Source organism: Dendrobates tinctorius, unplaced genomic scaffold, assembly GCF_039654945.1.
Source record: "Dendrobates tinctorius isolate UK_male_01 unplaced genomic scaffold, ASM3965494v1 ptg000008l, whole genome shotgun sequence".
Lineage (NCBI taxonomy): Eukaryota > Metazoa > Chordata > Amphibia > Anura > Dendrobatidae > Dendrobates > Dendrobates tinctorius.
Genome location: NW_027361676.1, coordinates 16,587,080 through 16,602,234, shown reverse-complemented (window position 1 = coordinate 16,602,234; position 15,155 = coordinate 16,587,080). Strand labels below are relative to the sequence as shown.

General features: G+C 42.8%; 1 protein-coding gene across 1 annotated transcript in view; it reads left to right on the top strand.

The window, feature by feature from the left end:
* Window positions 1-15,155, top strand: part of DCHS2 (dachsous cadherin-related 2) — a 387,512-nt gene that overhangs the window by 254,300 nt on the left and 118,057 nt on the right. The window contains exon 3 of the mRNA XM_073576392.1: window positions 4,682-4,913. Within this exon, the coding sequence (XP_073432493.1) occupies window positions 4,682-4,913 (232 nt within the window). The remainder of the gene's footprint in view (window positions 1-4,681; window positions 4,914-15,155) is intronic.

Sequence of the window (15,155 nt, the reverse complement as noted above, 5' to 3'; positions counted from 1 at the left end):
ACATAAATGTCTGGTTGTGGCAGTGTAAACAACCCTGAACAGAATGCAAAAGAAGGATTCTTATCGATGGTCTGGAACATTTACTGTCACTGAAGCCATAAAATGGCAGCTCCGGTCATTGCAGTGAGAATGAGTTAAGATTTCTTTCTTCTGTTTTCTGATTGTATATTCCTTTAGACTCAAAAAAGAATCTTAAGGGGATAAATGTTTTATAATATAGAAAAAACTAATGCTTTTTTTATATTTCAATTTATGCAATTTCATTTAATGAGAGTTTGCGACTAGAATATTGTGCAAATCGATTTGCAAGTCCTAATCTATCAGCCAGGTCAGTTGTTGGACCACCATCTGCAAAGTGAATAATCTGAGGCTGCTAGGTGGGGGCCCTGATAACCGCTTCCGATCTGCCAGCATCCACGTTTCCTCTTTGGATGAAATGTTAAGGTTGTGCGGCATGATGCGCAAGTAACTACAGTAAATAGGAGACCTAAGGTATCGGGCTCTTCATTGCCACACGTACTGCACAGGGTGACGCAGACTGGGAGGAATGGACGGACAGACAGCGGCTGCAAAGTCAGTTTGCCACATTAGATAGAAGCGGAGGAGGAAGAGGAGTAGGGCATGAAAAGAAGTTGGGCAGGACAAAAAATAAAGAAAATATCTCAAAAGGGGAAAAAATATATAATACGAAGATGATTGGTTCTCATTTCTGGTTCCGGAGCTAGGTTGGCTAGTCCAAAGAAGAGCTGTGGATGCAGAAAGATTAGAAGCGGTTCTGAGGGCTCCCACCCAGCGACCTCAGATTGCTAACTTGGCCAATGGTGGTCCAGTGAGCCGACTTGCACCAACTCTAGTTACTGGTTTAGGTTTATATGGCAAAACAAATATAATCATGTTTACCAGTATGAACAGTCATTAATTTCTTCTATTAAAGATGCACTTTCATATATACATTTTTTATTAAATCTATGTGTATATGCATGTAATGTAGTGTGTGCATGAACATACTTACCTACCGCTGCTCTCTCCGGGATCCAACAACATTCTTCTCCTACTCTCAGTGACGTCACTGCTCTACAAACTGTCAGACTCGTGCTATGCTGTGTGATCCGGAAGTAACTTATACAATGTAACCTAGGGAGTGTCAGAATGAGACGCCAGAAGATTTTATTGTAAAAGAGACTTCTTAGTCACATATAGAGCATATAGTCAGCCGGCTAGTGGTAATTGCGGTGAGGTCACTGAGAAGAGTTATAGAGTGAGAATAATGGTACAGGACACCAGGGAAAGCTGCAGTATACACTCACATTACATTAACAGAATTGCCAAAGCCAGTGCCACCTTCGGGAGACTGCGTAAAAACGTCTGGGAATGAAGGGGACTCAGCCTTGCCACCAAGCTGAAGGTCTACTGCGTGGTGGTCCTCACCACGCTTCTCTATGCTAGCAAGACCTGGACAGTCTACAGCCGGCATGCTAAACAGTTTATTCATTTTCACCTGAGTTGCATCCGCAGACTTCTCCACATCAGGTGGCAAGACAATGTCCTGGACACGGCAATTCTGGAACAAACTGGGCTCTGCAGCGTTTACACTCTCCTGCTGAAAGTCCAAGCCAGGTGGGCTGGACATGTGGTCAGAATGCCTGACACCCGACTACCGAAACAACTGCTGTACGGAGAACTGTGCCAAGGAAAGTGAGGAGTTGGGGGGCAGAAGAAGCGCTATAAAGACTGCCTTAAAGCGTCTCTTAAAAACCTGGAAGTCAACATCAATGAATGGGAAGAACTTGCCCTGGATCGTCCAGGTTGGGGCAGGATCCCCTCAGGAGCAGCTGCAGCGGAAGATAGGAAAACCTTGGATGCAAAAAAGAAAGCGTGCTGTACGCAAGGCACAAGCAGAATCTGGTGTACTGACCACATCTACTTGATTATGTCAAGTATGTGGGCGAACCTTCAGGGCCCGGATTGGCCTCATCAGCCACCTCCAGACCCATAACTATTCTCTTCTAACCCTGAAGTCATGGTCATCTTCGACTACGAAGTACGAACATCAAATATTACATGCACATATACTCATATTATATAAAACAAATATGCATGGGATTGCTTCTTTAAGAATATTCCTTACAAACACCAAAAATTGTCCTGCAGAGAAGTCATCATCCATTAGTCCTGTTCCCTGCAATGTTTAGTGTGATGGTAAAGGTAACAAACTTAAGAGGTTGTCATCAATAATTCATTATTACAACCTTCAAAATATCATGTAATTAAAATATGGTGTCATCTGAATGAGTCTTTTGTGATCTGCTGCTCAAGGAGTCAGACTACATAGGCCAATATAACAATTGCTAGAAATAGTACACCTCTTCAGCAGAATCATTTTCATCATCAATGAAGATCATTTTGCTGCCAATTTATCTGAAAAGGACAACCTTTCTATTCAAATTTCAATGGGTTGTTTAAAAGTTGGAATGAAGCCCTAATTAGTCATTGGCACTGAAAGTCCTGAGTAATAGAGAACGAAGCGTAAAATAGAGATCGAAATGATTCTGTTTATAGGTGGCACGGAATATTCTGGAAGCCAAACTAAAATATATTGCCTGATCTAATTATCACTGCTCATATAACAGGATGATTGAATAACACTCATGTCCTTTGATTTAGCTATAAATATGGAGAATTAATTTACACTATTTTCTGAACATCTTGAATGGGAAACATGAAGGCCTCCCAGCGACAGCTCTACTTAGGATAAGCTATGATTAAAAGGGTTGTACGGTCTTATGGGGTCTTATGGGGAAAGTCTGTATTCACTCTATGAATTCTTACAGTTCACACACTGCACACTGTCAGGATTCTCCAGTGTCCCTGCCGAGACTGCGTGGTCATGTAACCTCAAGTATGCAATTTGCCACATTCTTTTTTTTTTTTCCAAACAATTTTATTAACATTTTATAACAGAGCATACATAAATGCAATATCATGAGGAATTCATGACACATGAAAGAAAAAAATAAAAAACACAACCAGACTATAAATAATAATAATAAGAACTCATGGAAACATTTCCAGCCAGCGAGACCATTTCTTTATAAAGGAAGGAAGACAGCCATACATCAATGCCAATTTTTGCTCATATGACTTATGTAAAGTCAGCTTTGCAATAATATCGAGTGAAGAGGGCACTCGAGTGGATTTCCAATAAAACGCAATTTCATTTTTAGAAACCAAAAGTAAATGAATAACCAATTTCATAACAGAAGGATTCAAACGACTTGCATCCAACGAGAGCAGGGCGAACTGAGGAGTCAGTGAAAAATCTGATTGATTTAAAATATGAGAAATAAGAGAGGAGATGTCGTCCCAAAAATGCCGAAGACGTGGACAAAACCAAAATAAATGGGAAAGGCTACCATGATGCCCGCAATCCCTCCAACAGAGATAAAAGCAGGGATAAAAGCTAGACGAGATGGCGAGTAGTACCATCTCGATATGATTTTAAAGTAGGACTCATGGAGAGCCATAGACATGGTAGCAGAATAGGTTAGAGACATGGTCAGTTCCCAAACATCTGGGGTAACAGAAAAATTCAAAACCGATTCCCATTTTTTCATATATGGGGATTTTATAAATGCAGAATCGTTGTTGAACCACTGGTAGATATAACAAGTGGACCAAAAAATTTTATGGCCTGAGTTGCATAAAATATTGATCGCTGGCTCCGATAGCGGAGGGTAGCGAGTCACCAGTGGAGTCAAAAATTCTTTCAACATAGTAAAGTGTAGAAAAGCAGAGGAGGGAACCCCAAACCTATTCTTAAGATGAGAAAAAGATACAAATTTATGACCATCAAAGATGTCATTTAATTTAGAAATATCCCAGTCAGCCCAAGTAGAATGCAAATCGAATGAATAAACAGAGGCCAGAAAAGAGAGAGGAAGCCTCAACAGGAGTTGTCCTAGAAAAACCACTCTTAAATTTAAAAAACTTCCTCCAAGCCACAATAGCAGCCATAAAAATTGGATGATTAGACTGAGATAAATGCTTAGATGTCAATAGATTCAAAATAAGAGAACAAGGAGGGGAATTTTTATTAAAATAAAATTCCAAGTCCGCCCATGAAGGTATATAGCCAGTTGACCACCAACATAGACTTTGCTTAATAAGATTAGAGTAATAATAAGCTGAGATGTTAGGCAGTCCCATACCTCCACGTAACTTATGTTTGTATAACTGATTCGAAGCAATACTGGCCTTTTTATTTCCCCAAATAAATAAATTATGGCGTGTCTGCAGACCAATTTGCCACATTCTGACTAGACCTGCTTGGCCTCGTTAAAGTCATTTGTATTGATCAAGTCCCAGCACGTCTAGTCGGCATGAGTAGTTTCTCCAAATTCAACACAAAATGTCATTTTTGATAACTACTACAGACTCAGAATTAATTAGTCCCCTGAATAGAATCCCTAATATGGTTATGTTCCCACATAGCATAAATACTGCATTTTTTCTGTTGCTTTTTTTTTAGGGTGGTGGAAGAAAATCTGGTTTGTTTAACTGTCCAAGCAAAGTGAATATGATCTTAAGAAAACTCATGTCCACTGCGCCTGTGCGTCTATAGATGCTGCTCAACTGTGCTTTTTTTATTTTTCCATCTTCATCCTATGTTTTTTTTTAACAGGGCGGTCTGAGTGCTCAAGCATTTGTTCGAGTCGATATAGAAGATATAAATGACAATGTACCAATTTTTGATCAAACAAGTTATGTGACAAGCATTAGCAGTCATACTCAACCAGGAACAGAGATACTTAACGTTGTGGCAAGTGATAAAGATGGAGGAATGTTTGGGGAAGTGCTGTATGAGCTAATACCTGGAGATAAGACACCCATGTTTACTATCGATTCATTTTCAGGTAAGTGCAAGTTTCTTACAGAGTAATGACTTTCTGCTGTTATCACCTTATTGTCATATTTTACACAAATCCTTCAATCTATAATATAACAGGAGATGCGTCCTTCTGTCCGAAGCCTCCAGCATTTGCGCAGTGTGAGTCAGCGCATGCTGCACACCATTATGTCCAGGACATAAGAGAGGCGGGAGTGAGAGAGAGACAGAAGAGAGAGAAACAAAAGAAAAAGAGAGAAACAGGAGAGAGAGACAGGAGAGAGAGAGTTGGGTCGCCCTCCCAGGGTTGTGGGGTACTCGGTACCGGGCCGGTGTTAGCGGAATGTGTCACAGCGGCGACGACCCGGTCCGTGGCCCTGGGAGCCCAAGTAATGGGGGAAATTTGTATTTTAGTTAGTTTGAATGAATAGTTCATGACGCCACCTGTGGTGTTCGGCAAGTGAGGTGTTAAGCCGACGCTGTTTGCAGATCCTCTGGGGCTGGTGGTGTGTGGCAGCCAAGATGGTGAAGCTCCCCACAGGTAGAGCTGTAGCCCCAGGGCAGTGTAGGTGTAATAGATGAGGAGAAGCGCAGGCAGTGTAGGAGCTGGTACCCAGATGTAGTGGTGCTGAGGGTGTAGGCACGATAATGAATGGAGGACACCGGGGCTTGTAGTTCCAAAGCTTTACTCACAGTCTGTAGTGCACACAGGTGCCTGCCTCCAGGCCGTGTCCTCCGGGTCAGAGACTCAGTCAACCTCCAGGCAAGATGGTAGGCTCCCCTCCAACACTCCGCCAACATGTACCTTTCTGAACGTCTCCTCTATAGCGCCTTAAAGTGTGAAGATCTCCTAGTACTGAGTTACACTGGAGTTCCTCTCATCAGATGTTCCCAAGAACTCTCCTTGTACAGCAGACAGCTGTAGCCTGCTTCGGAGAGTCCCTTCTCCTGAGCCCCGGCTCTCTATCCAAATGCTGTTGTGCCCCAAGTCTTAGATGGGAGTAGTGCATTTACAGCCAGCTACTCCACTGGTGTCTGCTGCAGAACCAAAAGTGTCCATACAACCTCGGGGACCGGGCCCCGGCCTTGCGCTTAGAACCTATAGGCAGGGTGCTTCCTTCCAACCCACGTCCTCTCTGTTCTATTCTCCTTCGTTCCGTACTATTCTCTCATTCTTATGGATGCTTAGGTTACAGATCAGTATCCTTCTTCCTTCCTCCCTTTCCTGTGCCAGCTGGCTATGGTCACTGAGGTAGCTGCAGCACTCCTTCCTCCATCCCTTCTTCCAGGGATCCCCACTCCTCTCCGAGTGGCTTCCTTCTCAGACTTCCCTCATGAACTCCCTTCAGGGACTGCCTTCGCAGACTGACCCCTAATTCTAAACCTCCCCAGTCTTTTATGTATTCTAACTCCACCCACCTCCCAGCACGTCCAGTGTTCCAAGCAGGAAACCATCAATGGTGCTCTGCTACTCTCTAAGCACTGAGCCGCAATGTGGTTGTGCAGAACTACCCTGGTGTGTGGGGTGTGAGTGTTGGAGCGTGGAAAGGAGTTCCCACCTTACCTGGATGGTGGGGCACTACACCTTAGGAGAAGGTGCAGTACCTCTGTGGCGACTGAGCCTCAGGGGCACCACAGAGACACAGGAGAGACAGGAGAAAGAGAGACACAGGAGAGAGAGGCAGGAGAGAGACAGGAGAGAGAGACAGGAGAGAGGCAGGAGAGAGAGAGAAACAGGAGAGAGAGAAAGACATAGGAGAGAGAGACAGGAGAAAGAGAGAGAGACAGGAGAAAGAGAGATTGAGACAGGAGAGAGAGGGAGAGACAGAATAGAGGTACATATACTAGGACGGAGGGACATATACCAGGATGGTGGAGCATATACCAGGATGGGGGGCCATATACGAGGATAAAGGAGCATATTCTTTTATATCTACAGTCTGGTACCCCTGCTCCTGTCTGTGGCTGCACTTTGCTGCCCCTACCTGCTCTCAGCTGCCCCTGCCTGCTGTCTGCTTCTCAGTCTGCTCTCTGCTGCCCCTTCCTACTTTCTGCTGCCCCTGCCTGCTCTCTGCTGCCCCTGCCTAGTTTCTGCTGCCCCTTCCTGCTTTTTGCTGCCCCTGCCTGCTCTCTGCTTCCCTGTCTGCTCTCTGCTGCCCCTGCCTGCTATCTGATGCCCCTGCCTGCTATCTGCATCCCCTGCCTGCTATCTGCTGCCCCTGCCTGCTCTCTGCTGCCCCTGCCTGCTCTCTGCTTCCCTCGTCTCCTCTCTGTATGAGTTGTTTTTTTCTAAACGAAAACCTCAGTATTTAAGTTAAATTGCCATGCTGGCACTTAGCGGTAAATTAGTTTGTTTTGGGTTGCAGTTTGGGCACTCTATGTCTAAAAGGTTCGCCATCAGTTGTTTACAACCTTGCTTCAATAAAATGGCGCCAGAGTCATAATGTAATCTCCAACGCCATTTTATTGAAGACACTGAAGACACTGTATATGCAAATTCACATATACCAATATAAATGCTCACCACACGGGTTTAGAACAGGTTCAATAGCTTGTAAGATATAAGAAAGCTAAGGTTAATGTTATACAGAGAAAGAGACTCACTTGCACAGACAGGGCTGCCTATTATCTATTTCTCTACTTAAACCTTGATTCATCAAGACTGGTGTTGTTCACACCCGTCTTGATGAAGGGGCATGTTGGAGTCAGAGGTACCTGATTCATTAATTAGCACATGTGTCTTAATGAATAAGGCGCATCTGAAAAGTGGCGTGTCCCTTTGTGTGCCTCTCCACAAATCTTACTCAGACCAGAGACTGGATTAGTGCCCCCATTTCGCTGCTGTCCCGCTCTAGTTCTGTCTATTTTGGTGGAGCTGGGTGAAACTAGTGCGAAAATTCCAAGAGTTTCAAAGTGTTTGTGTAACTCTGTGTTGCCAAAAAGTTTGTGACATTTCAAAGCGATTTACTTAGAAATTTCTTGCTTTGATGAATCGGAGCCTTGTGCTTTGTCTATGATTTCCAGAATAAATGCGACTAAACTGTGCAGAAAAAGAAAATGATACAGACAACTTCATAAAGGTTCATGCTTTTTACACACACTGGTTAGGAAAGGGTGCAGTCACTCAGGCCTTGTCTACAGCCACGTGTACACATTGAGTATTTGATGAGTTTTTTTTTACCTCAGTATTTGTAAGCCAAAACCAGGAGTGGAACAATCAGAGGAAAAGTATAATAGAAACACGTCAACACTTCTGCATTTTTCGACTGCTCTTGGTTTTGGCTCACAAATAATAAGGGTATGTTCCCATGGTCAGTAAACGCTGCGGGTTGGACTCTGCGGCTGTATGCAGCGGACAGATGTTACTGCATAGTGGATGAAATTTCATGAAATCTCATGCCCACTATACGTGCAGGCTGTGTGGGTACTAAAGTTTCAGCAGCAGAATCCGGAGGACAGAAGACCGCAGATCCTCTGTCCCCAACTGATACTCAATGCTACAGCTGCCTGTCATGCCAGTGGAGTTCTACCTAAGTAGCAGGCAGAGGAACTTGAATAGAGTTCACAGCAGTAAATACCTCAGAGAATAGTGCTAGAAAGGAGGCCTCACAACCCACCTGAATAAGGAGATTCTCTAACTGCTTCCAGGCTGACCGGCTACAGAACCATTTGTAACCTGAGCCTCGGACTGTACCTGCACAGCTCAGTAAAAGGTAAAGGAAACCGCACTCTGTTTTGTCCTCTAATTCTTCCTGCATCACCTATCCAACTCTGCTACATCTATCATCATCAAATACAACATCTCTATCACAACTGCCCTGGGACAAAGCTCTGCCTGTGGAGAGCTGTACCAACTCTGCTGCATTACCATCAGTGCCAGAGGACCTTCCCTGCAGTGCTGGTCACCTCTGACCAGAAACCACAGGTGGCGTCATAAACACTTTATTATAAACTTTGTTATCCCTTGTAAATATTCCCCTTTTATTGGACGCCCTGGGCCACGGACCGGGTCACCGCTGCCGTGACACTGCCCCTTTAAGAAGCGGTCCGGTACCGAGTATCCCCACTGCCCTGGCAGGCGCTCCACAGGCACTTGACTTATTGCTTCCGAACACCATTCAAAGGACCATTGCGGGTGGAAGAAAGGTTATTAAGGGAGCTAAGTAGGAGAGGGTTCTTTGCATTTAGAGAAGTCAGACCATGGAATTTTAAAAAAAGCAGCTTTTATACAAGGGCAGGATGATTTCCTCAGTACACCTAACATTGTATATTATAGATAATTTAGTGACAAAGAATGTATAATTGGTGGAGAAAGGTTGAACTTGATGGACCTAGGTCTACTTTCAACCTATATAACTATGTAACTATACTGAATATTGAAACCCGGTGACATATCCGCTTTAAGGTAAAATTATACAAACATGTTTGGTCCCCCAAAAAAACTATATTAATTAAATGTGTTTAAATAAGTTTAATCTGTCATAAAAAGTGATGTGATTTCTCCATGTGGTTTTAGATAATCAATAAAGCACTTGAATAGATCTGTTCACTTCATCCTTGCACTCATTTCCTTTGAGAAGTTTTTCTATATGGAGATGTGTTCCTGAATTGCAGTGAGATACAACGAATTCTTTTTTTTTCAAGGAATAACTGTACTTATTCATCCTTGCACATTAACATAGGCTTCCACATTGTGAAAAAGTAACATAAAATGCAAACTATGAAGAAGTAGAGAAGCTGAGAAGTGACAATGCCCACCCACTTTGTGGATATCCTGCCGGGTATAATAATAATAATGATCCACAACATGTGAATCATAACTCATATTTGATGATCCTGAAGAACCAGTCCATATGGCAGACACACGCACTCACATGCATATGTAGTGGAGGAGGCAGAGACTGATTTCAGTGATAGTTTACAGAACACCCTGTTATCATGGATCATATCCAGGGTGGAGCCGGCAGGGCATTTGCTGGGTGGTATAAAGGATGCCAGTGAGGAATTAATGCAAACAGTCCTAGAGTCGTCAGAAACTTTCTCTGGGGTTAACAAACACCTAAATATACCTCTACATGTGACTATGGCATTGATCTCTAAGGAAAGTCAAGTATACAAATTGCAAACTTTGGGGTTTCAACAGAGGATGACATCAACATTTTTGAGGTTTTTCTGCCATGGGAACTGCAGCACAGCTCCTTTCAAATGAATGGTGCCTGGGAGCTCTGCTGTGCAGGGAAAACTTACACGAGGGCCAAATGCTGTGGACGCTTTATTCTCCAGAAATTGGCGCCCCATTAATCATGAAGGATGGTATATCCTAGTGACAAATCTTCAAAGGGACTCTGTCAGCAGGTTTCTGAGGGCAGCATGAGGTAGGGGCTGAGAGCCTGATTCCAATGAATTGTCACTTTTTAGGCTGTGTGCTTTTGTTTCAATACAATCAGTGTGTTATCAGCAGGAGATCAAGTATTTTTGTAAGTGAAGGACCAGCTGCCCACGTGCCTTCTGGTCAAACCACACCACCAGCAGCAGTTTACTTGGACTATACAATGTACATAGGAAGCTGCTAAACAGTGGTATGGGTGGCTTCAGCTTTCAGAGCACTGCTGTATATGTAGCAGAGAAAACTCTGATTGCATCACAACTACTACACCCAGTTAACTAAGTGAAACATCACTGAAATCAGGGTATTTTCCCTATATCATGCCACTCTCAGATGATTTTGCAAAAACCTTGTGACAGATTCCCTTTAAGGGAATAACAATGTACTATTTGTCACCAAACACAGTATTTTCCAGGACATGTCTTACTTATTAGCCCCCCTTGATCTGCAGATGAAAATACTGAATCCACCTCTGATACATATAGAATATTTAACTGTATCAGTGGCTCCCAGGTAAGATAAGATTACTGCTGTAGTGTGCCACAGTGTATTTATCCTGCAGAACATGTAGTATGATGTGATAAATCATTTTAAAAGTTTTGCAGATTCAAGAATGGAATAGATGTGTGACACCCCAGAGTCCGGTTGTCACAGTGACATCGCCTCCCTCTAATAGGTGAAGTCATGCTTGGAGGCAGAAAAGGGACCCCCATGCCAGGCAGCATAGATTAAAAATCACAATTTCCTGCTGCAGGTCAGAAAAGGGAGATGCCTTATAAATTCTGTCCAGCAGAGGGGGTTGGTGAGTCAGCTAGAAATCAGCTAAGGGAGTTGTCATGGAAACGAAGCAGCTGTGAGCTGTGAGGAGAAATGACAACAGTTTAAACGTGAGGACGTGAGGTAAAAGGATCTTTCTGGAAGATCCTGTCAGTTCAAGACAGGCAGCTGATCTGACAAGAGGAAAAGGACACAAGCAGAGATGAGAGGCTCTGGGAAAGCTAAAATACTGCATATAGCAGACCCTTGAGGGAAGCGCTAATAAAGAGAAGAGGGACATCAGAGTCCTAGGCTGACAGGAGCTGTACGCCCTGATAGCCGAATCTGAAAGTACAGGGGATTGTAAATTCCTGTGCACATTAATCACCTGAGGGCACGGCAGGGGATAAGGAGCCCGGGGCCGACGGTGAATAGAAGGGTACTCGTGGAATAGGCTCATGCTGACAGCCGCACAGGTTAGTGAAACCATCACGAATAGAGGGTCGCAGCATAGTTATATACAGCGGAGACCCACACACAAAGCGCAGAAAGGAAGGTCCTAAATCCCCACCTGGCAAGGTGGATCCCCTGAATGCCTCCAGGCGAGCCGGACTCATTCCATCACCTGTATGTGGTACTCCGAACTGCAACCTATTACCAGTAAAAGGTAAAGAAACTGCACCTCTCTGTGTCTTTCTCGCATTTATCTGCACCCCAACGTTTACAGCCACTTTTACTATTTATTTAACATCTTTGCCCTGGGACTACAGCCCTACCTGTGGAGGGCTACAACATCATAGCTGCGCCCAACATCCATCCCAGAGAAGCAACACCACAGTGCTGGTCACCTCTGACTAGAATACCACAGGTGGCGTCACGTATTTCACCATCTAATAACTTTATTTTAATTTTTACCACATAAATACCACACAACTTTCCCCTATTTTATTACTGGACGCCTCTGGGCCAGGAACCGGGTCGCTGCCGTCGTGACACTGTCCCCCATGGAAGTCGACGGGCCCGGTACCGAGTACCCCCAGGCCCTGCAGGGTGCTCCAGATGTACTTGGACCCTCCTAAAAACAATCCCTTGTATGATATTCCCCGCTGTTCTGGTGAAGCTGGTGGCTTTCATGTTTGAGTTAAGTGCCTGTTCTCATTTCTATAGTTGTAGAGCTCTGATCACTATGTGGTGCCTCTTGGCTCTGTCGGAAGGTCGGCTAATGGCCAGATTGCTGCAGTTGTGTGAGTGGAATATAATGTCTACAGTTACGATCGTCCGCCATGATAATTTCATAGCTACGTGCATAAACTTGGAAATACTACCAGCAGCGATGAGATCAGCAGCTTTGCTCACAGATGTGGATGAGAAAGTCTACATTGCGAGCGACAGTCATTTTTTAACATGATAAGTTTTATTGCAGACACGTGATATCTGTGAAGTATACTTTATCTTGTGTTCTACCAGACATATATTATGTGTACGCACCTGTCCTATGATTTCTGAGTAGATGTCGAGAAATAAAAATAGGTCTCTGGAAAAACTGAACCTTTTTTTCTGGGTGGATAAATCTTTAGGTTTTTTTTTTCCCTCGTTCAAAGGAGAATATTTTTTTTATCATAAAGGTTAAATACCATAATATGAATGTTGAATATTATGCAAAAGTGAATTACTTGTTCACACTGTAACATATTCATAAAGAAAAATGATGAACATTGGTTAAGACAAGAAAAACAACCAAAGCAAGAGCAATAGTGGACTTGGAAGTGTCTGGAGCCTACACCTGCGCCACCGCACCTGGATTTCTGGAAAAGAAGTTTCCGCAGGTAGTGGAGGAGACAGGCTGAGAGTGTTCCTTACTAGCCAATTACAGAGCAGACATATGTATGTATTTGGGTGACACTATTCAGCATTATTTAATATTCTCTTGGGATTCACATCTGACTTACCCATTGCACTTTTCAAGCAGGTCTGCCTTCTGTATCAGGGTCTTTTCTCTTTGTGTCTCAGTTTCTCTCCAGTAGGACGTTTTAGGAAGCTACATAGGTGCACACACATATATTCCTGTGTATGTATCTGAAGTAATATACTCATTATATCACCAAGTGCTACATTAATATGCTATTATATGGGCTGTGCAGGCTCCTGTCCTAGTACAGATGTCTTTAGGCTGAATAGAACTTGGACAGGAATGGAACAAACTCTCTGCATCCTTCCAGGAAGGGGTTTCTAGAATTGACCCCCTACCCTGGCAGATCAAGTCCATAATGAAAACTATCAGAGACAAAGTCTACAACTTACCTATTCCCAACCCCATTTTTAATCACCTCTATCCCATCTCTCTCATTTTCCTCTTTCCATATCTCATTCCCTTTCCTTAACTTGAGTTTGGGGCCAACGAAAAAGAAAAGAAAGTATTTGACCCTGTTTCATCATGGCCCATTTTTTTTGTCTAATTTTGTGTGTGTTGCGCCATTCTATTTGCACTTTTTTTGAGGTCTATTTTATATGTGCTTGCCATTTTTATTGATTTTCTTGTTTGAACACTTTGTGGGCAGAGCTTAGCGATTATGGATGCCCCCCTCCCCACCCCCGATTCATCAATTGAGGCTTTTTAAAAAGTCGCTAAATTTGGAGCAATTCCACTCCAGTACCCCTTGGTGTATTTTTGAATATGCCTGTATTTTGGTGCAATTTGTGTACCATTTTGCACAACATGCAACTTTTGACGTCAGAAAGTCACAAAAAAGAGTTCATGACTTAAAAAAGGATGATCTTTTACTTTAAGCCGAATTCATGAAACGTGTACGCCATTTTGAAGAATTTGTCTACAAAAATGTCAACTAATAACACAAGACAAAAATGGAAAGTAACTTAACCCCCCCCACAAATGATGAATTGTGGCAATTTTATATTCTCTTTACAAACAAATTGTTGGCTATGACTAATGTGACTAAAGCCACAGTATTGATTCACGATTTGCACATTTTGAGAATGCTCAGTGTAAAGTTCTGGACACAACACTAAAAACAGTGAATAAAAATGTGATAATAAATAATACTTTTTGGATTAGGGGTAAAAGTAGCCGAGTAAAACTAAAGTGGAAGTCATTTAAAATCATTATCCCTAATCTGGATGGTATGGTAGACTTTCTACTTGATTATATCAGCCTTGTGTTTTCGGAATATGCAATTGTTACAAGACATTCTTAGCATGTGTAAGAGAAGTGAACATTGTTTCTCAGTCTTGGCAAAGTATTAACTAGGATTTAGTACTCATGATCTAAAGAACTCTAAACCAGATGTCTTTGGTCTCATTCACTTTTGAGATTTCCCATTTTCTTTCATTCTTAGTTTGTTTTTCCCAAAACAGTTATTTCCTACTTTGTCTCCAGTGACTATCTCTTTTTCGAAATGTGTGTAGAGGCCAAAATATCAGACACACAAATACATTGCGTGAATGTCAACACTAGCTTCACACCAGACATCTTTAGCATGCTGGAAAACAGAAGTCCTGATTTGTATGCTAGTCTTAATGAGGGGTTAGTAGAAAAGGCCAAGGGCAGAGCTAAGTACTGTAATTCGCACGTGCAGGGAAAGGCCAAAGAGCGCCGGTGCATGTGCACAACACTACTTTCCTTTACCTTAAGTAGGACAGAGAGAAGTACGGCTGCGCAGGAGCACCATGGAGCACACTGTGTGGATGACGTAGGCTGCTTCATCCACATGAATCAAGAAGGATGATGGCAATCGCAAGACGAGTTGAGGTGCCAAATCAAGACCAATGATGCCCATTAGACCAGACCATAGGTGAAGATCCAAATATTCCAGCACATCTTCTTACTTAAAAATAGAATCTTTATTGAGAAATCTTCATTAAAAATCCAAAAGCAGGATACAGGTTAAAAAACCATGGTAAAGACAGGCATTTACGTGTTTCAACTCAACAGAGTCTTATTCATACTCATGAGTAAGACTCTGTTGAGTTGAAACACGTAAATGCCTGTCTTTACCATGGTTTTTTAACCTGTATCCTGCTTTTGGATTTCTAATGAAGATTTCTCAATAAAGATTTTATTTTTAAGTAAGAAGATGTGCTGGAATATTTGGATCTTTGCATTTATGTCAG